General features: G+C 39.0%; 1 protein-coding gene across 2 annotated transcripts in view; it reads left to right on the top strand.

Annotated features, from left to right (window-relative positions):
* The window catches only part of RPA1 (replication protein A1), a 75,226-nt gene that overhangs the window by 32,106 nt on the left and 19,002 nt on the right, over window positions 1–24,118 (top strand). For both annotated transcript variants that reach the window (XM_047080618.1, XM_047080617.1), the window contains exons 6-7: window positions 19,877–19,969; window positions 23,001–23,136. In XM_047080618.1, coding sequence (XP_046936574.1) covers window positions 19,877–19,969; window positions 23,001–23,136 — 229 coding nt within the window. The remainder of the gene's footprint in view (window positions 1–19,876; window positions 19,970–23,000; window positions 23,137–24,118) is intronic.

Here is a 24,118-nt window from a genome sequence, read left to right as displayed (position 1 = left end):
ATGAAATCAGAATGATTTAATTACTTTAAACGAGAGACAATGATAATTCTAGAAAAAGACAAAGAATTGTAAATCACTGACCTGTTAAAGGAAATGGCTCATCTGTCCCTCTACCAAGTCTAATAAAGATAAAATTAAAAATAATTAGTTAAATAAAAAGGGGTGCCTGGCAGGCTCAGTCGGTAGAGCATGTGACTCTTGATTTCAGGATCATGAGTTTGAGCCCTATGCAGGGCATAGAACCTACTTTAGGAAAAAAAAAAAAAAGTAAAGCCTCACTGTTCACCAAAATAAATTTCCAGATTTGTTTTAAAAATTAGAAAATAAGGGTGCCTGGGTGGCTCAGTTGGTTAAGCGTCTCGCAGTTTATGACTTCAAGCCTCGCATCAGGCTCTGTTCTGACAACTCAGACCCTGCAGCCTGCTTTGCATTCTGTGTCTCCCTGTCTCTCTGCACCTCCCCTCCTCACACTCTGTCTCTGTCTCTGTCTCTGTCTCTCTCTCTCAAAAATAAACATTTAAAAAAGAAAATGAAACCATCAAAAATAATAAAGAGGATGGGGCTGCATACGGATTGGGATAATTCACAATGAATACATGATTACATTGAAATAAAATTTCACATGGTAAAAGTAGGAAGGTATGTAAACTTAAACTAGGATAAAATACTTATGGAAGATGAGACTGATAGAGGCACCTGGCTGGCTCAGTCAGTAGAGTATGTGATTCTTGATCTCAGGATCATGAATTTGAGCCTCACATTGGAGGTAGAGTTTACTTAAAAACAAAACAAAACAAATAGCCAATACATAACAAAAAATATTTAGCCTTACTGGTTGTTTTTGTCTTGCTCCTGGTCTTAGGGAGATAGCATTGTCTTTTTCCATTAAGTATTATGTTAGCTGTAGGTTTTCATATATATTTTTTTATCATTATGAAGATGTTTACTTTTAATTCCTAGTTTGCTGAGGGTTTGTATCAGGAATAGGATGGTGAATATTTTGTCCAGTGTTTTGTTCGGTGTCTATTGATGATTGTATGGTTTTTCTTTTTTATTGGTTAATATGGTGAGTTACATTCAATGATTTTTGAATGCTAAACCAATTTGTGGTTTCCGGGATATGTTATGTCATCATGATCTATTAATACTTTTTATATATTGTTGGATCTCATTTTCTGAATTTGCTTGATTTAACAAACCAACTTGATTTTGTGTAGAATTTTTACATCTATATTATGAGGGACATTTGTCTATTATTTTCTTGTGATACCTTTTGTCTAATTTTGTTGTCATAGTAATCCTGGCCTTACAGAATGAATTAGAAAGTGTTCCCTCTTAAATTTTCTACAGTAGTTCATGTGGAATTATTACTTTTTACTTAAATGTTCAGTAGAGTTTACCAGTGAAGCCATCTGGGACTGATATATTTTTTAGAAAGGTTTTTAAACTACAAATGCAATTTCTTTAACAGATACATATAGGGTTATCCAGATAATCTGTTCCCTTTTGAGTGAGCTGTAGTAGATTGTGTTTTAAGGAATTTGACCATGTCATTTAAGTTGTTGGGTTTATTGGCCTCTATAAAAGTAAATAGTCTTGGGGTGCCTGACTGGCTCAGTCAGTAGAGCATGTGACTCTTGATCTCGAGGTTATAAATTCGAGACCCACTTTGGGTGTAGAGATTACTTAAAAGTAAAGTCTTTTAAATAAATAAATAATGGTAAGTAGCCTAAAAACCCCAATTAAGTGGCAGAAATTATCAGATTGAATCAAATAAATGTAGTATTAGCCTTTTGGTGTCTGTGAAAGGCTGTAGTGATGTCATTTCTCTCATACTTGATATTCATAATTTGTATTCTTTTTTTTCCCCATGATCAGTCTGGCTAGATGATTTATCAATTTTGTTAATCTTTCCAAAGAACCACCTTTTGGTTTCATTGATTTTTTTTTCCTCTTTTTATATTTTCTATATTACTTTGATTTAAAAAACATTTTTTTTTTTAAGTTCATTTATTTATTTTGAGAGAGCACAAGCTAGGGAGGGGCAGAGAGAGAGGGAGAATCCTAAGCAGGCTGCACGCTGTCAGATGACCTGGGGCTCCATTTCATGAAACTGTGAGATCATGACCTGAGCTGAAGTCAAGATTCAGTGCTTAATGGTCTGAGCCACCCAGGTGCCCCTATGCATTGATCTTTAATGTTTCCTTTCCTCTGTTTATTTTGGGCTTAATATGTTCTTTCTCACCATTTCTTTAGATGAATGCTGGCTCATTGATTATGACCTTTCTTCTTTTCTAAAATTAGAGGCATTTGGTGTTACGAATTTACCCCTAAGCACTGCTTTAACAATGTCAAGCACATTCTGGTGTTACAAGTTTTATTCCATTCAGAGTACTTTCTGGGGTGCCTGGGTGGCTCAGTCATTTAGGCATCCTACTCTTGATTTTGGCTTAGGTCTCACCTTTCGTGAGATTGAACCCCAGGTCGGGCTCTGCTGACAGCACAGAACCTGCTTGGGATTTTCTCTCTGTGCTTCCCCTGCATGGATGCACACGTACGCTCTCTCTCAAAATAAATAAACTTGAAAAAAAAGTCAAATGGTTTTGTGTACACTTTAAAACAAAACCAAGTAAATAACATTTCCCTGCCTTATTTTTCTTTGGCCTCTAACTCCTGTCCAAAGGCAGTCTTTTCAAATTTTAAGCTATTTCTTCCATATTTTTCCCCATATTTATTTCCATATTTTTAAATAACATTTATGCTGTTCTTTCTTGATTTTTCAGTGTAGACATTTGTTTACTGACTTCACACTATGGTGAAGTCAGTAACATATAGTTACTGTATTAACATACAGTGTTCTATTATTTTCAGGCGTACAATATAGTGATTTCAGGTGTAAAATATAGTATACAATTCTATACATTACCCAGTGCTTATCATGATAAGTGTGCTCTTAATCCCCACCTCTTTTATCCATCTTCCCACCCACCACCCTCTGTTTGTTCTCTATAGTTAAGAGTCTGTTTTCCGAGTTGTCCCTTTTTTTCTTTATTTGTTTTGTTTCTTAAATTCCACATATGAGTGAGATAATATTTGTCTTTCTCTGACACACTTATTTTACTTAGCCTTGTACTCTCTAGCTCAATCCATGGTGTTGCAAATGGCAAGATTTTATTTTATTTTTTTATGGCTGAATAATGCCACCTTTTCTTTATCCATTCGTCTATCAATGGACACTTGGACTGTTTCCATAATTTGGCTATTGTAAATAATGCTGCAGTAGGCATAGGGGTGCATATATCTTTTCGAATTAATGTTTTCATATTCTTTGGGTAAATGTCCAGTAGTGGAAATACAGGATCATATGGGAGTTTTATTTATTTATTTTTTTTTTTGAATTTTTAAGTTTTATTTTCTACGTGTTAACATGCTTATTAATGCACTTTATTTTTTTAGGTTTATTTATTTATTTTTTAGAGAGAGAGAGAATTCCAAGCAGGCTCCATGCTGTTGGTGCAGAACTGGACACAGGGCTTGACCCCACAAACTGTGAGATCATGACCTGAGCCAAAATCAAGAGTCAGATGCTTAACCAACTGAGCCCCTCAGGCACCCCAGATGCAGACTTTAATCTGATAAAGTCTGCCCCTAATCAGACTGTTGATTATTTCCATTTGTAATTGGTTAAATCAGAGAAAAAAATTTAATTAATTTTTAATATATGCCATCAAAAATAAATATTCACTTAATGTGATCATATCTGTTTTATGATATCAAAACATTTTTTCCTCCCCAAATAAAGATTGTAAGTAAATATGAGATTTCTTCTAATGAAAAAAGTTATGTCTTATCAGCTGTTGAGCTTACAAAACAATAGGGGGGATTGCTACCGGCACACTTACTGTAAGAGGAAAGTATGTCCAATGAAAAGGAAATTTAAAATAGGACATTAAACTTGTATGAAAAATTTTAGCAACGCCTTTACTTCATTTACTTCTAACTTTTCCATAAATACCAGAAAAGAAATTGGACAGTTTATAATGAAACTTAGAAAAATGTCTTTTTCCATAAAGCAAACTTAACTCATCGTCTTTCCCTGTGGCTCCTTCTTCCAGTCCTCCTCCACTGTGCTAAAGAGCTATTGAGTTCTTCCAGATTTTTGATTAGACAGGTGGTTTCCAAGCCGACTGGGCTTTCTAGGTACATAGTTCCTGCACGGGGTTTTCCAGTCACTTGTCCAGCTTTGAAAATATCTCGGCCTGTTCATGTTCCACATGCTTTGTTCATGGGATGGGTAGAGCTTTGAGAAGCACAGTATCCCCCAGTGTGCACTGCTGAAGAGCATTGTGAGCAGAGTAGATTTTTCACTGATTAAAGTACTTTAATAAATAGGGATCCAAAACGAGCCTGGTCACTCTCACTTTAGCTGTTTTTTGCATTGTATTGCTGTTCCAGTGACCTTCCCCATTGATATTATGTGGCTTTGGTCACCTCCCAGCTCTCTTTTCTTGGCACTTGTTCTGGTAGTTCTATTTTTAATATTTTGACCCTCCCAATTGTCTTCCACAGTAGCTGCACCAGCTTTCAATCCTACCAACAATGCATGCAGATTCCTTTTTTCTCTACGTTCTCACCAACACCTGTTGTTTCTTGTGTTGTTGATTTTAGCCGTTCTGATAGGTGTGAGGTGACATCTCATTGTAATTCTGATTTGCATTTCCCTGATGATGAGTGATGTTGAGCATCTTTTCGTGTCTGTTGGCCATCTGAATGTCTTCTTTGGAAATATGTCTTTTTGTGTTTGTTGCCCATTTTTAATTGGATTATTTGTTTTTCATTATCAGTTAATTTTTTTAATGTTTTTATTTGTTTTTGAGAGAGACAGAGTGTGAGGAATAGGGCCAGAGAGAGAGAGGGAGACACAGACTCTAAAGTAGGCTCCATGCTCAGAGCTGTCAGCACAGAGCCTTACATGGGGCTCGAACTCGTGAACCATGAGATCACGACCTTAGCCGAAGTCAGACGCTTAACGGACTGAGCCACCCAGGTGCCCCATCAGTTAATTATTTAACTAAATCTGAAGAGATGATGATCAGTCATGAATATTTGGAAAAGAATTTCTGACACAATTTATGAGAAATACATATGTTTAAGGAAATGTATGGAATAATTTTAAGAGCTTATATAATTTATTAAGTTAATAGTTTTTATTAGCTATTTTAATTAAAACATGTTTAAAAATTTTAAATGGGAGTGCCTGGATGTCTCAGTTGGTTAAGTGTCCAACTTTGGCTCAGGGCATGGTCTCACGGTTTGTGAGTTCATGCCCTGCATCAGGCTCTCTGCTGTCAGCATGGAGCCCACTTTGGATCTTCTGTCTCTCTCCCCTGCACCTCAAAAATAAATATACACATACAAAAATTAAAAATGACTTTTCAGCTGGTCAGTATAAAGGATGCCAAAAGCTGTATATATGACTAACCTTATTTAAAGTTTTCCATTATGTATTTCTTTCTCTTTCCCAATTGATTTCACAGTAGGAAATTAAATAGGTGTTTTGTTTTTTGTTTTTTTTTTTTTTAATTTAATTTTTTATTTTTTAAAATATACATCCAAATTAGTTAGCATGTAGTAAAACAATGATTTCAGGAGTAGATTCCTTAATGCCCCTTATCCATTTAGCCCATACGCCTCCCACAACCCCTCCAGTAACCCTCAGTTTGTTCTCCATATTTATGAGTCTCTTCTGTTTTGTCCCCCTCCCTGTTTTTATATTATTTTTGTTTCCCTTCCCTTAGGCTCATCTGTTTTGTCTCTTACAGTCCTCATATGAGTGAAGTCATATGATTTTTGTCTTTCTCTGACTAATTTCACTTAGCATTATACCCTCCAGTTCCATCCACATAGTTGCAAATGACAAGATTTCTTTTGATTCTTTTTTGATTGCTGAGTAATACTCCATTGTATACATACACCACATCTTCTTTACCCATTCATCCATCCATGGACATTTGGGCTCTTTCCATACTGTGGCTATTGTTGATAGTGCTGCTATAAACACGGGGGTGCATGTATTCCTTCGAAAGAGAACACCTGTATCCCTTGGATAAATGCCTAGTAGTGCAATTGCTGGGTCATAGGGTAGTTCTATTTTTAGTTTTTTGAGGAACCTCCATACTGTTTTCCAGAGTGGCTGCACCAGCTTGCATTCCCAATAGGTGTTTGTTTTTAACTTAGAGAAATAACTGTTCTGGTTAAAATTAAACCGTTTCTGTTGGTCCTAATAAAGAAAGGTGCTTAGGTGGTTTCTACTAAAGTACACTAATTCACTGTCTAAATTTAAACTTATCAAGCATAATTCTTCAATTTATCATTAATCAAAAATTACTAGTCAAGCTTTTGCTTAGGAAAGATAAATGTGATCCCAGTAATTTTTGTGCTAGAAGCAAACTGCATCCTGTCCTTGTTTTCCTATCTGGGACTCAGTTCTGGTCTTCACCTCAGTGGAGTTAATGGAAAGGAAAGTTTGAGATGCTCAGGCCTGCTGCACAATCACAGAACGTTAAGAGATAGAAGGAACTGTTTTAGAGATCAGTTGTGTTAATCATAAGACAGAATGAAAGTGAAGGAGGTGATAAGTGACTTGGCCAAGATTGCAGAGCAAGTTAAAAATTACACAGCAGGTGAGTCGCTTCAACAGATGAGACTCATTATTCCTGATTTCCAGGTGAAGATGCTTTCCACTGTACCCAGACCTTCAAAGATTAACCTTCATATCAAAATTTTTGCCTATTACGAAAATTGTATTTTAGTTAATAGAGTGTGTGAGTTGAATCTATTATAAGAATGTTTCTGTGTGTATATATAATCAGAAGTAGTCTAATTCATGTTAGTATATTTGTCCATTAAAACATGTATAATTTTATTTTTTTTTAATTTATGTTGAGAGAAAGAGTGTGCCTGCACGAGTGGGGGGTGTAGAGAGGGGGGAGAGAGAGAATTCCAAGCAGGTTCCATGCTGTCAGCACAGAGCCTGATGTGGGGCTCAAACTCATGAACCATGAGATCATGACCTGAGCCAAAATCCCGAGTGGGACACTTAACCAACTGAGCCTCCCAGGTGCCCCCAAACTTGTATAATTTAAAAAATGGAAATATAATTAAGATAATCAGACATCTGTTTTTTATAAACACTAATTTCCTTGCAACTTTTGAATAGATAATATAATTACATGTTTCCAAAGTGAAAAGTACAAAATTATATATTTAGGGAAATCTTACTGCTACCCCTGTCGCCGGCTAATGCCGTGTTTGTATCCACTGCTGACCTGTATAGGTAACCAACTTTAGTAGTTTCTTTTTATCCTTTGGGTGTTTCTTTATGCAAATATATACCAAATAAAAATATTATATATTTTTATTCTGTGCTCCAGTTTGCTTACACAAAAGGTAGGATATTGTGTATATTATCTTACCTTTTTAAAAATTTTCTATTATTAAAAACATTTTTTTAATGTTTATTTATTTTTGAGAGAGAGAGAGAAACACAGAATCTGAAGCAGGCTCCAGGCTCTGAGCTATCAGTGCAGAGCCTGACACAGGGCTTGAACCTATGAACTGTGGGATCATGATCTGAGCCAAAGTCGGATGGATGCTTAACCAACTGAGCCACCCAGGTGCCCCTTCCCTTTTTTGATACTGCTTTAAAATTTTTTTTAGCTTAGAGATATTTCCATGTATATACACTTAGAGATCTTCCTTATTTAAAAAACAAAACAAAACAATTAAAGAGTGTTCTGTTGTGTAGCTGTTCCATAGTGTAACCAGCCTTGTTACATTATGGCTTGCTTGCATGCTGTAGCAATGAAAACAGTACTGCAGTGAGTAACTTTGTACATATGTGGGTATATTGACAGAGGTGGTTTGGTTGCCAGAAATAAGATTGCTTGGATCAGTGGATAAATGCATCAGTGGTAGGTAGATATGGTAGGATTCCCCTCTGTAGCATGGTGACATTCTGCATTCCCACCAGCAGTGCATGAAAGTACTAATTTCTTCTCAGCTGTACCAACAGAGTACGTTATCAATCTTTTGAATTTTCACCAGTCTCTTAGATGAAAGCTGAGATCTCAGTGTAGTGTTTAATTTGTATTCTCAGCAAGATGAGCATCCTTTTAAATATTTGAGGGCTTTTGATTCTCTGTGAACTGTGTATCCTCCATTTTTCTTTTGGGTTGTTCATCTTTTTCTTCTCCATTTTTAACAGTTCTTTAAAGAGTAGGGAGATTAGTCCTTTGTCTCTGATAGGAGTTATAAAAAGCCTTCTTGGTTATGGTGGCTTTTTGCCACAAGCAATTTTTTTGTTGCTGTTTTTATGAGGTTAAGTTTTCCAGTCTTTTTTAAATGACTTTGGAATTTTGAACCATCATTAGAAAGGTCTTTAGGGGTTCCTAGCTGGCTCAGCTGGTAGAGCGTGCAACTCTTGATCTTGGGGTTGTGAGTTCAGACCCCACATTGGGTATGGAGCCTACCTAAAAAAAAATTTTTTTTCATTAAAAAAAAAAAAAATGAGGAAGGCCTTCCTTACTCCAAAGTTATTAAAATATTCACCCATTTTTTTTTTTTTTACATATATTTACTTAGAGAGAGGTCGGCAGCAGGACAGAGAGAGAGAGAGGGAGAGAAAATGCCAAGCAGGCTCTGAGCTGTCAGCACAGAGCCCAACGCAGGGCTCTAATCCACAAACTGAGATCAGGACCTGAGCTAAAGTTGAACGGTTAACCCACTGAGCCACCCAGGGGCCACCACCAACCTTCTACCTTTTACTATGGCCATTGAATATGTTCAAATGTTACTTAAAAAAAGATTTTTTTTTTTAATGTTTATTTTTGAGAGCGAGAGAGACTGAACGCAAGCAGGGGAGGAGCAGAAAGAGAGGGAGAGAGAATCTGAAGCAGGCTCCAGGCTCCAAGCTGTCAGCACGGGAGCAGGATATGGGGCTTGAACTCACTAACCGTGAGATCATCACCTGAGCCCGAAGTCTGACACTTAACTAAGCCACCCACGTGCCCCCATGTTTTATTCTAGTATCTACACAATTACATTTTCTATATTTAAATCATGATTGCCACTTCTGTCTTAGAATTGGTTTCTTGATTTATGGTGTTTTGAGCTTCACTTTTCATGTAATTTGGAATTGATGGGTTTTCTCTGCTCCTTCAATTCACTAAAGATGTAGTCTCTATGTGGGGCGTTTGTGTGTAGAGTATGTATTCATTCTCCTTTATGCTCTGTATGATTTTTAGAAGTGGGAAAATTTGGTTAATTGTGCTTCTTCCAAAAATGGACCCTTCTAGATTTTAATGTTTACCTATACAAAACATAGTAATTTGGTATGTTAAATTGGAGAAGGGGGCACCTGGGTTAAGTCGGTTTAGCGTCTGACTCTTGATTTCTGCTTTGGGTTTGTGAGTTCAAGCTCCACATTGGGCTCGGTGCTGGCAGCGTGGAGCCTGCCTGGGATTCTGTCTGTCCCTCTCTCTCTGCCTCTCTCTCTCTAAAAATGAATAAGTAAACTTAAAAAAAAAATAAATAAATAAATTGGAGAAGGAAAGCTGAAGCTTATGTAGGTAAAGTCCTAAAATCTTAAGCTGGAACATCACATTTGTTTTGCAGTAGTAAAGTTCTGTTAAAATGAGCACATTGGTTATCTTCTCAAGCTTTCAGGACAAAACAGTGTTTAGCATCTCTATGAAATCTTTGGATGCAGAAGGGTTGAGGGAGAGAGATCATTGTGCCCAACTTTATCACCTTTGTCCAGATTTCTAATGTTTTTTATGTTGTATTTAATTGAGTGGTTGCTGTGGACATTTTGTGTTTCAGGGGAAAAGTATTTGAGATAAAGCTGGAGTTGAAAGGGTTGAAAGGTGGGGCGCCTGGGTGGCGCAGTCGGTTAAGCGTCCGACTTCAGCCAGGTCACGATCTCACGGTCCGTGAGTTCGAGCCCCGCGTCAGGCTCTGGGCCGATGGCTCAGAGCCTGGAGCCTGCTTCCGATTCTGTGTCTCCCTCTCTCTCTGCCCCTCCCCCGCTCATGCTCTGTCTCTCTCTGTCTCAAAAATAAATAAACGTAAAAAAAAAAATTTAAAAAAAAAAAAAAAAAAAAAAAAAAAGAAAGGGTTGAAAGGTAATTATCGCTTGGGGTCAGGACTATAGAACTAGCGGAAAAACTCCTTTGTCTCAATAGTCCATTCCGCTCGCTCTTCTTTTTCTTCAGGGCCTGTTAAAGTGCAGAGGGATGAGGGAAGATTTTGCTGTCCAGGATTATTTGCTATTGAATTTCATTGTAACCAGATCAATAACACTTTGTTACTTGGGCCATGGTGGAAATAGCTTTGTTACAGTGGCTATTGCATTGTGGTGTATTTCACACAAATGGTTTCTAATTGTCTATTGTGAAGGCAAGGAAACTGTTACTAGTGAGGAGGGAAGTAAAGTTAGATTTGTATCCTCCAAGCACTTAACCCAGAACCTGTGACATATCAGGTGAGCTGTGAAATTAATTGACTAAACCCAACTGGGAAATAGGCAGAGGAATTAACAAAATGTGCATTGAAATTGTTTGGAACTAGTACCACATTAAGTACAGATACTTAACAGAATTTTCCAAACATGAGAAATAAAACTTCAAACGTAATTCATGTTTCATATAATATTGGATTGGATGATTTTAAACTCCCATATCTATCACTATATATTTTTGTCACTGTGTATATTACTACTGCGTACCTACAGTGTTTATAACATTATTTTACTTAGACTTAAGTTTCTTATATGATACATAGTTACTAGCATTATTTATTATTGAAAGGTAGAAATTGGAACTTTTTTCAGCCTTATTCCGATCATATTATGCCAACAGGAATTTTTAACTAATGGGTTGACTTTTTTTTCTTTTTCTGGTTGTTAAGAAGGTACTTGCTAGTAGAAATTGAGTTTTTGTTACTCTGTATATTCTGTGGTTGTTAGCTAATTTTTCTCAGCTGGTGGCTCATTTACCACTATATATTTAAAAAAATTTTTTTTTTAAAAAAAAATTTTTTTTTTCAACGTTTATTTATTTTGAGACAGAGAGAGACAGAGAATGAACAGGGGAGGGGCAGAGAGAGAGGGAAACACAGAATCGGAAACAGGCTCCAGGCTCTGAGCCATCAGCCCAGAGCCCGACGCGGGGCTCGAACCCACAGACCGTGAGATCGTGACCTGGCTGAAGTCAGACGCTTAACCGACTGCGCCACCCAGGCGCCCCAAAAAAATTTTTTTAATGTTTATTTATTTGAGAGAGAGCACAAGCATGAGTGGGGGAGGGACACAGAGAGGGGGAGAGAATCCCAAGCAGCCTCTGTGCTGAGTGGAGCCCAGTGTGGGGCTTGATCCCATCACCTGTGAGATCATGACCTAAGCCAAAATCAAGAGTTGGATGCTCAAATGACTGAGGCAACCAGGTGCTCCTGATATATATTTAAAAAGAAAGTTTTTTAAATAATCTCTGTACCCAATGTGGGGCTTGAACTCATGACCCTGAGATTAAGAGTAGTATGCTCCATGGGGCACCTGGGTGGCTCAGTCGGTTAACCATCTGACTTTGGCCCAGGTCATGATCTCACAGTTCGTGGGTTCGAGCCCCATGTTCGGCTCTGTGCTGACATCTCAGAGCCTGAAGCCTGCTTTGGATTCTGTGTCTCACTCTCTCTCTGTCCCTTCTTCCTCACGCTCTCTCTTTCAAAAATAAACATTTTTTTAAAGTTATTAAAAAAGAGTAGCATGCTCCACCAACTAAGTCAGCCAAATGTACCATTATAATGATAATAAAAATGATAGGTGTAAATGCAAGTAACTTGAGAAGCTAGAGTATTTCTTTCTTTTTCTTTCTTTTTTCTTTTTTTTTTTTTTTTTTATGTTTTATTGTTGAGAGAGAGAGAGACAGAGTGCGAGCAGGGAGAGGGGTAGAGAAAGAGGGAGACACAGAATACAGGTTCCAGGCTCTGAGCTGTCAGCACAAAGCCCGATGCGGGGCTTGAACTCACGAACTGTGAGATCATGACCTGAGCTGAAGTCAGATGCTTAACCGGACTGAACCACCCAGGCGCCCTGCTAGAGTCTTTTAATGTCCTGTTTCCCCCTGGTTCAGAGACAGTGGTTAAAGCTAGCACAGAGCAAAAGAGTCTAAGAATTAGGACCTTGATTCATCTTAGTGGTATGGTTTCATTTGCAGGTGGCACAAAACAGAAGATTAGCAGTTGATTCTCTGTATTGCTGTTTGGGGGTATAATTTCAGTTTTTAGAAAGATTTTCATTTAGCCGTGGACTAATTTCGGGTTTTGTGGTCAGCAGCTGTGTTGCAGCGCATTAAATTGAAGGGCGATTGTTGCAATTTAGAATGCACCAGGACTCTTGTCATCCATTTGGTATCAGGACTGTCTCTTGTCTCCTGTGCCAGATTTGCAAGTGTGGGCCAATGCAGGAGTTTAAGATTGCCCTAACAAGATTGGTGACTTAGATGTTTCGGTTATTAGTTATGTTCTATATAACTGGAGTTTTGGCTGCCAGAATAGGTTGCTTACAATTAAAAATGAACTGGATGGTGGTGAAGTGGGTGGATCTGGTCAGACAAACGTGGATCAGGACTGGATTCTGCCTCCTCCTAGCTCTGTGTGACTTTGGGCAAGTTACTTGCCCTCTTTAACCCAGTTTTTTCATCTGTTAAATGAAGAGAGTAATAGTGCCTTTGTCATAGTCCTGAAGATTAACCGTGTACCTGGTGCATAGTAAGCACTCAAAGATTGTAGCTGTTATTAATATAGCCTAATTGGTGTCTTGTTAAATACACTGTGCTTTATTGAGTCTGAGAATCCAATGAGTGTAATTGACTGTACCAGCAAATTATATACTGATAAGAAATTATAACAATTAGATCGCCTATTGGATTTTATCTGGGATCTGCAGTTTGCCTTTGGGATTGATCACCTTGTCGTTTTGAATCCTGACAAATCCCTTGCTTCCCACCCTTTATACTCTCCTCTGGTTCTCAACCTCATCAAGTTCAAATCAGCCATCCTTTTTAGCTCCCATGGAATTGTTTTGTATCTGCTTCCTTACTAATCTCCCTTAAAATGTAAAAAGTAACATTCTGTCAATTTTTTATTGAAAGAAATATGCTTTGGGGTCACCTGGCTGGCTCAGTTGGTGGACCACGCGACTCTTGATCTTGGGGTCCTGAGTTCAAGCCCAAGCTCAAGGCCTAGAGCTTACTTGAAAAAAAGAAAAAGGGGTGCCTGGGTGGCTCCGTCACTTATGTGTCCAACTTTTGATTTCAGTTCAGGTCATGATCTCACGGTTCAGGGGATTGAGCTCTGTGCTGACAGAGTGGAGCCTGCTTGGGATTCTCTCTTTTCCTCCCTCTTTGCCCTTCCCAAGCTTGTGCACATGTGCTCTCTTTCCCACTCTCTCTCAAAATAAATAAATAAACTTAAAAAGAAAAAAAGGCATTAGGGGCACCTGGGTGGCCCAGTCAGTTAAGCATCTGACTCTTGCTCTTGGTTCAGGTCATGATCTGAGTTTGAGCCCCACATCAGGTTCTGTGCTGATAGCTCGGAGCCCACTTGGGATTCTGGCTCTGTCTCTGCCCCTTCCCCGCTGGCACTCTCTCCTGCTCTCTCAAAATAAGTAAACTTAAATAAAAAGAAAAAAAAACCACTTTGATGTGCTAGCATAACTGCTGTAGCTTCTTGTATACTGTAGTTCTGTGTGGCGTCAGATTTAGTACCTGTAAACACACACCAGACATTTATTACACTTTTTAAAAAATGTTTGTTTATTTTTTGAGAGAGGGAGAAACAGAGTATGAGCAAGGGAAGGGCAGGGAGAGAGGGAGACACAGAATCCGAAGCAGGCTCCAGGCTCTGAGCGGTCAGCACAGAGCCCAATGCGGGGCTCAAACCCACGAACTGTGAGATCATGACCCGAGCTGAAGTCGGCCGCTTAACCGACTGAGCCACCCAGGCAGGCGTCCTTTGGTGTTGGGGATTTTCAATAAGCAAACAAAATTACACAAAATATGGGTGCCTGGGTGGCCAGTTGGTTAAGCGTCCGGCTCTTGGTTTTGGCTCTGGTCGTGATCTGGTGGTTTATGGGTTCAAGCCCCGTGTCAGGCTCCACAGCTAGCAGCGTGGAGCCTGCTTGGAATTCTCTCTCTCCCCCGCCCCCACCTCTGCCCCTTCCCTGCTCATGCTGTCTCTCTCAAAATAAATAGACTTGGGGCGCCTGGGTGGCGCAGTCGGTTAAGCGTCCGACTTCAGCCAGGTCACGATCTCGCGGTCCGGGAGTTCGAGCCCCGCGTCGGGCTCTGGGCTGACTGCTCAGAGCCTGGAGCCTGTTTCCGATTCTGTGTCTCCCTCTCTCTCTGCCCCTCCCCCGTTCATGCTCTGTCTCTCTCTGTCCCAAAAATAAATAAACGTTGAAAAAAAAAAATTAAAAAAAAAAAAAATAAATAGACTTAAAAAAACCCCACAAAATACTGTTGGTTACAGTAAACCAACTAAACTAGAGTAATGGCTGCTGGAGAAACAGCTACCAGAGTATTGGGAGGGACTCAGCTGGTCTTTGTTCAGAAGCTCCCGCTGAACACACATAAAAATCCTAGTCATCCACGTTTAAATGTCTGCCAGTCTAAATTTAGATAATTAAAAAATATATGTATTTCATTTGCAGTTGCTAATAATCTATCAAATCTTCTCTCTCCCAACCCCACTTTTTTTTTTAATTTTTTTTTTTTAACGTTTATTTATTTTTGAGACAGAGAGAGACAGAGCATGAACGGGGGAGGGTCAGAGAGAGGGAGACACAGAACCTGAAACAGGCTCCAGGCTCCGAGCTGTCAGCACAGAGCCCGACGCAGGGCTCGAACTCACGGACCGCGAGATCATGACCTGGCTGAAGTCGGCCGCCCAACCGACTGAGCCACCCAGGCACCCCCCAACCCCACTTTTTACCATATGCCTTATACACTCTCCTTTCAAATACCAGTTTGGTATTTAAGTTGTTCACCCCCATTTCCAGTAAGGATAAGAAAAAAATAGAGAAATGCAAAGTATATAGCTAGACAACTTACCCAAATATAAAATATTTCCAAATAGTTGAAATAAGAGGGGAAAACATTGGACTCCCTGCTGTCAGCCCAGAGCCCACTTCAGATCCTGTGTCCTCTTCTGTCTCTTTGCCCCTCCCCCATTCATGCGCATGCTCTCTCTCAAAAATAAACATTTTAAAAAAAGGTTTTTTTACATTTATTTTTTTTTAATTTTTTTTTTTAACGTTTTATTTATTTTTGAGACAGGCAGAGACAGAGCATGAACAGGGGAGGGTCAGAGAGAGGGAGACACAGAATCTGAAACAGGCTCCAGGCTCTGAGCTGTCAGCACAGAGCCCGACGCGGGGCTCGAACTCACGGACCACAAGATCATGACCTGAGCCGAAGTTGGCCGCTTAACCGACTGAGCCACCCAGGCGCCCCCTTTTTACATTTATTTTTGAGAGACAGGGCACTAGTGGGGGAGGGGCAGACACACACACACACACACACACACACAGGCTCCAAACTCCGAGCTATCACCACAGAGCCCTACATGGGGCTCAAACTCACAAACTATGAGCTCATGACCTGAGCCGAAGTCGGATGCTCAACTGACTGAGCCACCCAGGCACCCCGAAAATGAATTAACATTTTTAAAAATCCCTAGCATGAAAAAAAAAATAATGCTTTAACTCATATGTTAAAATATCTAAAAAAAAGTTCAACCTAGAATAGGTAAATAGGCAAGTTATATTATTGAAAATTATGGTAAAATACTCAGAAAAAAATTTACATCTTTTAAGTGCAGTTTGGTGGCATTCAGTGCATTCATAGTTGTGCAAGTATTGCCACCATCCATCTCCAGAACTTTTTTTTTTTAACATTTTATTTTAAGTAATCTCTACACCCAGCATGGGGCCCCATCTCACAACCCTGAGATCAAGAGTCACATGCTCCACTGACAGGACTGACTAGCCAGGCACCCCTACAGAACTTTTTCAGTCATCATCTCAAGCTGAACCATTAAACCATAATCCCCCATTCCCTACTCCTGCCAGTCCCTACTAAACACTGTTGTGTTTTCTGTTGCTGTAAGTTGATCACTCTAGTTACCTCATAAAGGTTGGTTATGTTGTGATAGAAATTAAATGTTAAGAGATCAGCATGATCCCATGACCATGTCCTATTCAGCAAGATACTGGAAGAAGCAGGCATGATACTGAAGAAGGGACTTGAGATGGGTTTGAAACAGTGGAACTAGGTGGACTGGAGTTTGTATATTTTTATGGCTCCATCTTTAAATATTTAAATCTTTTGATTCTTTTGAATATATTTCTTGAAGCACATAAGTATAGTTTTATTTTTTCCAGTTACTTAGCCCCAGTAAGTATAGTTTTATTTTTTCCAGTTATTTTTCCCTACCGATTTAAGAAACAGTTTACTTTAAAATTTCAAAATGTTCCATCACTAGATACATTGTCAAAGAAGGGCAGTTTTCCCATGCAATTTCATATGACACTTGGTAAATTCAGAGATGATGGAAAAACTAAAAAGTATCCCAAAAACTCATTATCAATAATCTAGTCTCTTGGGGAACCTGGGTGGCTCAGTCAGTTAAGCATCCAACTCTTGATCTCAGCTCAGGTCTTGATCTCAAGGTCATGAGTTCAAGCCCTGTGTGAAGTCTACTTAAAAAAAAAAATCTAGGCTCTTTTTTTCTATGTAGGTAAGGTCTCTCAGAACAAAAAGAAATAAAAGGCATCCAGATTGGTAAGGAAGAAATAAAACTTTCCTAAAGACTCCACCAAAAACTGCTAGCATTGATACATGAATTTGGTGAAGTCACAGGATACAAAATCATTGTACAAGAAATCTGTATACACTAATAATGAAGCAGCAGAAAGAGAAATTAAGAAAACAACCCCATTTACAATTGCACCAAAAATAATAAAATACCTAGGATAGACTGAATGAAAGAGGTGAAAGACCCGGATCCTGAAAACTATAAAACCCTGATGAAAGAAATTGAAGATGACACAGAGAAATGCAAAGGCATTCCATGTTCCTGGATTAGGAGAACAAATATTGTTAAAATGTCTATACCACCCAAAGCAATCTACAGATTTAATGCAATCCTTGTCGAAATACCAGTAGCAATTTTCATAGAACTAGAACAAATAATCCTCAAATCTGTGTGGAATGTTTACAAAAGACTCTGAATAACTAAAGCAGTCTTGAAAGAGAAAAAACTGGAGGTATCATGATTTCAGACTTCAAGTTATACTACAAATTGTAGTAATCAAAACAGTATAGTACTGGCACAAAGATGGACACACAGATCAGTGGAACAGAAAAGAAAACCCACAAATAAACCCGTAAGTATGTGATCAATTAATCTTCAACAAAGGAGGAAAGACTATACAATGGGAAAAAGAGAGTCTCTCCAACAAATGGTGTTGGGAAAACTGGACCACTTTCTTACACCATACACGAAAATAAACTCAAAATGGATTAAAGACCTGTTGTGAGACCTGAAGAGAGCATAAGCAGGAATTTCTTTGACATTGGCCATAGCAACATTTTTCTAAATGTGTCTCCTGAGACAAGGGAAATAAAAACAAAAATAAACTGTTAGGACTACAGTTTATAAATAAAAATCTTTGGCATACTGAAGGAAATAGTCAAGAAAACTAAAAAACAATCTAGGGAATGAGAGAAGATATTTGCAAATGATATACCCAAGAAAGGCATAGTATCCAAACTATATAAAGAACTGATATGTACAACTCAACAGCCAAAAAACAGGCAGAAGATATAAACAGACATTTCTCCAAAAGAGACGTACAGATGGCCAACACATGAAAAGATGCTCAACATCACTCATTCATCATCAGGGAAATGCAAATCAAAACTACAATGAGATATCACCTCATACCGTGTCAGAATGGCTAAAACCAACAACACAAGAAACAAGTGTTGGCAAGGATGAGGAGTAAAAGGAACCCTCTTGCCCTGTTGGTGGGAATGCAAACTGGGCAGCTACTGTGGAAAACCTTATGGCGGTTCCCTCAGGAAGTTAAAAATAGAACTACCTTGGGATCCAGTAATAGCACTACTAGGTATTATCCAAAGAAATACAAAAACATTCAGAAGGATACAAGCACCCCTGTGTTTATTGCCGTATTATTTACAGTAGCCAAGTTATGGAAGCAGTCCAAGTGTCCATTGATAGATAAATGGATAAAGAAGATGTGGGGTGTGTGTGTGTGTGTGTGTGTGTATGCACATATGTACGATGGAATGTTATTCAGCTATGGAAGGATTGAAATCTTGTCATTCACAACGACATGGAGTGAGCTAGAGAGTATAATGCTAAGTGAACTGAGTAGGAGAAAGACAAACACCATATTATATCATTCATGTGTAGAATTTAAGAAAGAAAAATAAAAAAAAGAGACCAAGAAATAGATTCAACCACAGAGAACAAATTGATGGTGACCAGAGAGGAGGTGGAGGGGGGAATGAGTGAAATAGGTAATTGGGATTAAAGAAAAGAAATAAGCAAGGTCTCAATGTTTCTCTCCGTAGGAAGAACTAAAGAATAAGAAATTCTGTTTTAACCTTTTTAATTTTATGCTAAGTTTATTTTACTCGAATGGCACGGTTAACTCTTCGTTTTGTTATACTAGTTAAGAGAATATTGGCAGAAGGAAATGAAGTCAGGGTGTAATAGGCCCGTTCGAGGTACAGCCTTGGGAAGCCCAGCAGGAATAAGCCTAGTGATTGGAGAAGGCAGAGACAAGGTGGTGGGTGGGGAGCCTTTTCAGCAGTGCTCACCATGTTTGTTTGTAGGACTTTCTAGGAAATCTTTTTGAGCTGTATTTGTGTGAACAGCCTAAATTAGTGCCCGCCACAAAGGCAAAATCAAATTCCATGAATCTATTGTTTTTTTTTACATTAGGTATATTTTGCAGTTTTAACATTTTTCAACTCCTAAAGCATTTGTAGGAAGGGTGAAGGGCAAATAAATACTCTCGTGGTATGGTATTTCTTATTTTCTGCTTGAGAGACATGTTCGTTTCCCCTCCTTTCCTTTTAATCTTCCTGTTTCCTTGACACACCTGCTTCTGAACCCCATCTCATCTCTCCCTGCTGTGACAGTTCACTAGCACTTCACGGTACCTAAGCCTGTTTCAACTCTTATTTTCCACCAACTGTCGGTTTCAAAATAAGGTGGCTTTGTTTGGGAGGGAAAGGGTAGAATCCTTTCTGAATGTCTCCTTTTCCTTTGAAGCAGGAGCACTTCAGAGACAATTGAACTGCTTTTAGGTTTTTCTTACCACCCAGCTTTTGCTTCTGATAGATCCTGCCGTGAACACAGTTCTGTTGATGACATCGATTTGTTGCTATGGAAATAGTGGTAATGTCACAGATTCAGCCCAGTGACTTGACTTCAGGTTCAGGCAGGAGAAATGGGCAAGGCCTTAGGGGAGAATCTCATTAAAACTGAAAGCTATCAATTATAAACAGGTGAAAGGTGAATGGAGCCAACCTTTCATATAATGAAAACAAAAGTGAACCCCTACCAAATTGACTGCATGCAGTTGAATGCAACAGCATGAATTCTGACCCATGAGAGTCTAACGAAATAAAAAAATTACACTTTCTTGCAGTATTTCTTCTGCTTAAGTTGAAATCTTTTAAGCTGAATTATTTGCACTAAAGTTGTCTTTTTTTTGGGTTCTCAGGACACGGGCAGCAGCAGGTAGTTCCTTCTCCGGCCTCAGCAGCCAACCCGCCAGCCAGCAAGCCCCAGCAACAGAATGGGAGCTCAGGGATGGGTAAGCTACTGTGTGAGGACACGTGCTGATTATATGTATCAGGCCTCTGAGTAGTGTTTAGAAATTTAATCTGGGACTAAAGGGAGTTTTCAAAATGTCATTCATGATAGTTGCTTCTTGCAAAGGATAGTTCCAATTCTTACAGTAAAGTATGTGATTGAAAAAATGATTAAAGATAGCCTTTTAAAGATACTTCATATGCCTGTTTTAATCAGAATGATACACTGTTCTCTGTTAATAGTTTATCTGGTGGTTTCTCACATCTTACGTTTTGCACTCTCTTGACTTGTGAATTTACATATCTTTTAAATTTGTACCTTTTAACTATTTGGAATCCCCTTAACTGTATTTCGCTTGTCTCTCTCCAAGTTTCCCATTTGGGGCCCTCACGGGTATTTATCTTAATGTGAAAACGGTATCATTTATACCAGTCATAGGTTCTGCTTCTCAGTCTCATGGATGAGAAATCATTTCTTCCTTTAACTCTCTGCAGTAGGTCCTGAGAGGCTGTAATGGAATCATTTTGTTTACTTTCTGGCCTTCACTTTAGGAACTACTATTGAGAATGATGATGTGTGGAATTTGGTTGGATTTATTTTTAGAGGTCCTTTTTTTCTGTCACAGTGTCTCATACACCCCCTCCTCTCTTCCTCTCAACTATTAATTGCTAATTTTAAATGCTGAGATTTTAAGAAAAACAAGGTTAAGGCATCACTAAGGTGGCTGTGAAACTTTCAGGACATGGGACTTCATTGTTCTTTGATGTTTTTATCTATCTTGCAATATCTGTCAATCTACCTTCCATCTAGCTCCCCTGTATACGTGTATCTATTTATACACAACTCTCAAATTATGTTCTGTTGAAGGAGGTAGTGGCATAGATATACTAACATGGTAAATAATGTAAAAGTCACTTCCTTAAGCCTGAAATGCAAATCGTATATTGTTCCTTTCCTTCTTCTCACAGATTTATTTTCCCAGTTGTCTGTCTTTGGCTTATATTAACATTTATTTTTAAAAGTCAGTTAATGCTTTTTTTTTTTTTCAACGTTTATTTATTTTTGGGACAGAGAGAGACAGCGCATGAACGGGGGAGGGGCAGAGAGAGAGGGAGACACAGAATCAGAAGCAGGCTCCAGGCTCTGAGCCATCAGCCTAGAGCCTGACGCGGGGCTCGAACTCCCGGACCGCGAGATCGTGACCTGGCTGAAGTCGGACGCTTAACCAACTGCGCCACCCAGGCGCCCCAGTTAATGCTTTTTAAACACACATCAACTGGGTGGTGAAAGAAAAAAAGACTGGGTGTGTATTGAGGGGAAGCATGTTTTGTATAACTATCTTCTTGATGATATTAGGTATGCATATACACATGTATTCTGCGAAGTTCACTTGCTTCCTTGCATAATCTTGACACAATTATTACTGTTGTATGTGTAGTTCTCTCTTGACTCCTCAGTTAGAATAGGAAATGTTAAGATCTAGGACAGTCTGTATGGTTTTTATTAAATGCTGCAAATACTGGGGCACCTGAGTGGCTCAGTCAGTTGTGTCTATCTCTTAATTTTGGCTCAGGTCGTGATCCCAGCGTTGTGGGAAGGAGCCCTTCATCGGATTTCAGGCTGAGCGTGCAGCTGCTTGAGGTTATTTCTCTTCTCACTCCCTGGCTCACGCACATGCTGTCTCTAAAATTAAAAAAAATTTTTTTTTTTTAATGCTACAAATACCTAGAATAATGTCTTACAGGTTGTACAAACTCAGTAAATAAATGCTGAATAATGGTAGGTTTACATCTCTAGCAAAATTCCATTCTAAAGAAATGTTTTGATATAGAAGATTTGAAGTAATTGGACTAAATTACATTTTCTGAATTTGGAGGTTGAAACTTTATAGAAACTGTGCATATAAAGGAATTCCTGTGTTTATAAGCTTTAATTACCTGTTTTTTTCCAAGTGCACAGTAGCTGCTTAGGCTTGGGTAAAGAGGCAGAAGGGATCTTGGTTCCCAGCCACCTGGTTGTCTTGAACCAAAAACTGATTGTTGCCCTTTGCCCCCAACTAAACCCAGTCGCATAGACTTCAGTGTAGACCTTTCAGTCCTATAGACCAGTTGAGAACAGTGAGTTTTCTGAAGATGTTTTGAGGTAAAATATTTGTGATAGGTATTGGTGTCCTTCACCTCAGATGGTTCATCTACTGTGTCCTTCACCTCCTAACCTTTTCTTCTGCTTTTTTTTCTTAATGTTTATTTTTGAGAGAGAGACCGAGCAGAGGTGGGGCGAAAAGAGAGACACACACACAGAATCCAAAGCAACCCCAGGTTGAGCTCTCAGCACAGAGCCCGATGCGGGGCTCAGACTCATGAATGGTGAGATCATGATCTGAGCTGAAGTCGGACACTTAACTGAGTCACCCAGGCGCCCCGCTTCTGTTTTTTTTTTTTTCTTATACATGCAGTGACTTGCCGTTGGTTTGACCAGTCAAGGATGGTGGTTGATTTTCTTTCTCTGACCCATTATCTCTCCCGTTGATACAATAAGTTTAAGAAGGATGAGTCTCAGCTCAGTCAGTTGAGCATCCAACTCTTGATTTCGATTCTTGATCTTACAGTTTGTGGTTTGAGCCCTGTGTCGGGCTCTGCATTGGCAATGTGGAGCCTTCTTGGGATAGTCTCCCTCCCTCCCTCTCTCTCTCTCTCTCCCAAAATAAATTTTTAAAAGAAGTTAAAAAGGACAGGCCTCTGAAAGAGCAGTGTCTGGACTCACTACTATTATCATGTTGACCTCAGTCATAGCTTAAGTCAGCAAATAAAGTAGTAAGCTTCTGTGTGCCCAGCCTTCATTCTCCATCTCTTTTCTAGCTGCCTGTTTTGGTCTCCGATGTCCATATCTCTTGATTGATAAAAAGGAAAAACTCGTTGCCTCTCATTTTGTATGATTTCATGAGCAACACCTCAGTAATTGAGAGTTATTACAAAACTTACATAAAATTTATGTAGACCAATGATTGCCCTTCTTTGTGTTTGTTTTTAAAGGTTCCACTGCATCTAAGACTTATGGTGCCTCAAAGACATTTGGAAAAGCTGGAGCTACCAACCTAGCGAACACAGGTTCTGGAGGAACACAGGTCAAAGTGGTACCCATCGCCAGCCTCACCCCTTACCAATCCAAGTGAGTTTTTCCATAGAGTACGTTTAGAATGTACTTACAGTATAATGCTAGGGGTTATTATGGGCTCTTGCATTAGGTATATGCGAACTTCAGGGCTATCATACATAAAGTAAGTTTCATCTCTTTTTTTCCCTCCAGAGGGGGAAGAGGGTACAAATTGTGGCAACCATTAACTCTCTTATCATAAAAGAATGGCAAGAATGGGGCTCCTGGGTGGCTTAGTCGGTTAAGCGTCCGGCTTCAGCTCAGGTCATGATCTCACGCTCTGTGAGTTCGAGCCCCACGTTGGGCTCTGTGCTGACAGCTCAGAGTCTGGAGCCTGCTTCAGATTCTGTATCTCCTTCTCTGTCTCTGCCTCTCCCCGGCTTACTCTTTCTCAAAAATAAATAAATGTTAAAAAAAAAAAAAAAAGGCAAGAAAAGCAATCTACTGTAGATTATGGGGTTTCATTAATTTTGAAAGAATTTGATTTGAAAAATATTTAATGCCTTAAAGAATCCATTTATCATCAGGAGTAAAAAATAAATATTTGTTGTAATTCAGAAGACATTTCATCTTCTCATCATATAAATAAGTGACTTTTAGTCTAAAAATTGTTAGTATGATTTAGGTGACTAAAAAAATCTGTACTATTAGTATAACTGCATTACTATACCCTGAATGGATATTTCTTTTTTTTTTTAATGTGTATTTATTTTTGAAGAGGGGAGAGAGAGAGAGAGACAGAGACAGAGACAGAGAGAGACAGCTCATGAGCGGGGGAGGGGCAGAGAGAGAGGGAGACACAGAATCCAAAGTGGGCTCCAGGCTCTGAGCTGTCAGCACAGAGCCCGACACAGGGCTCAAACTCACGAACCATGAGATCATGACCTGAGTCAAAGTCAGACGCTTAACCAACTGAGCCACTCAGGCACCCCTGGATATTTCTTATATATAATTCTTTTCCATTTGATTTTAGCAGTTGAGAATGAGTGAATTCTCT

Source organism: Lynx rufus, unplaced genomic scaffold, assembly GCF_022079265.1.
Source record: "Lynx rufus isolate CCGP_SWC_20201006 ecotype Redwood Valley unplaced genomic scaffold, mLynRuf1.p SCAF_18, whole genome shotgun sequence".
Taxonomy (NCBI): Eukaryota; Metazoa; Chordata; class Mammalia; order Carnivora; family Felidae; genus Lynx; species Lynx rufus.
The sequence above is the reverse complement of the archived record's forward strand: the minus strand, read 5'-3'. Positions and strand labels throughout refer to the sequence as shown.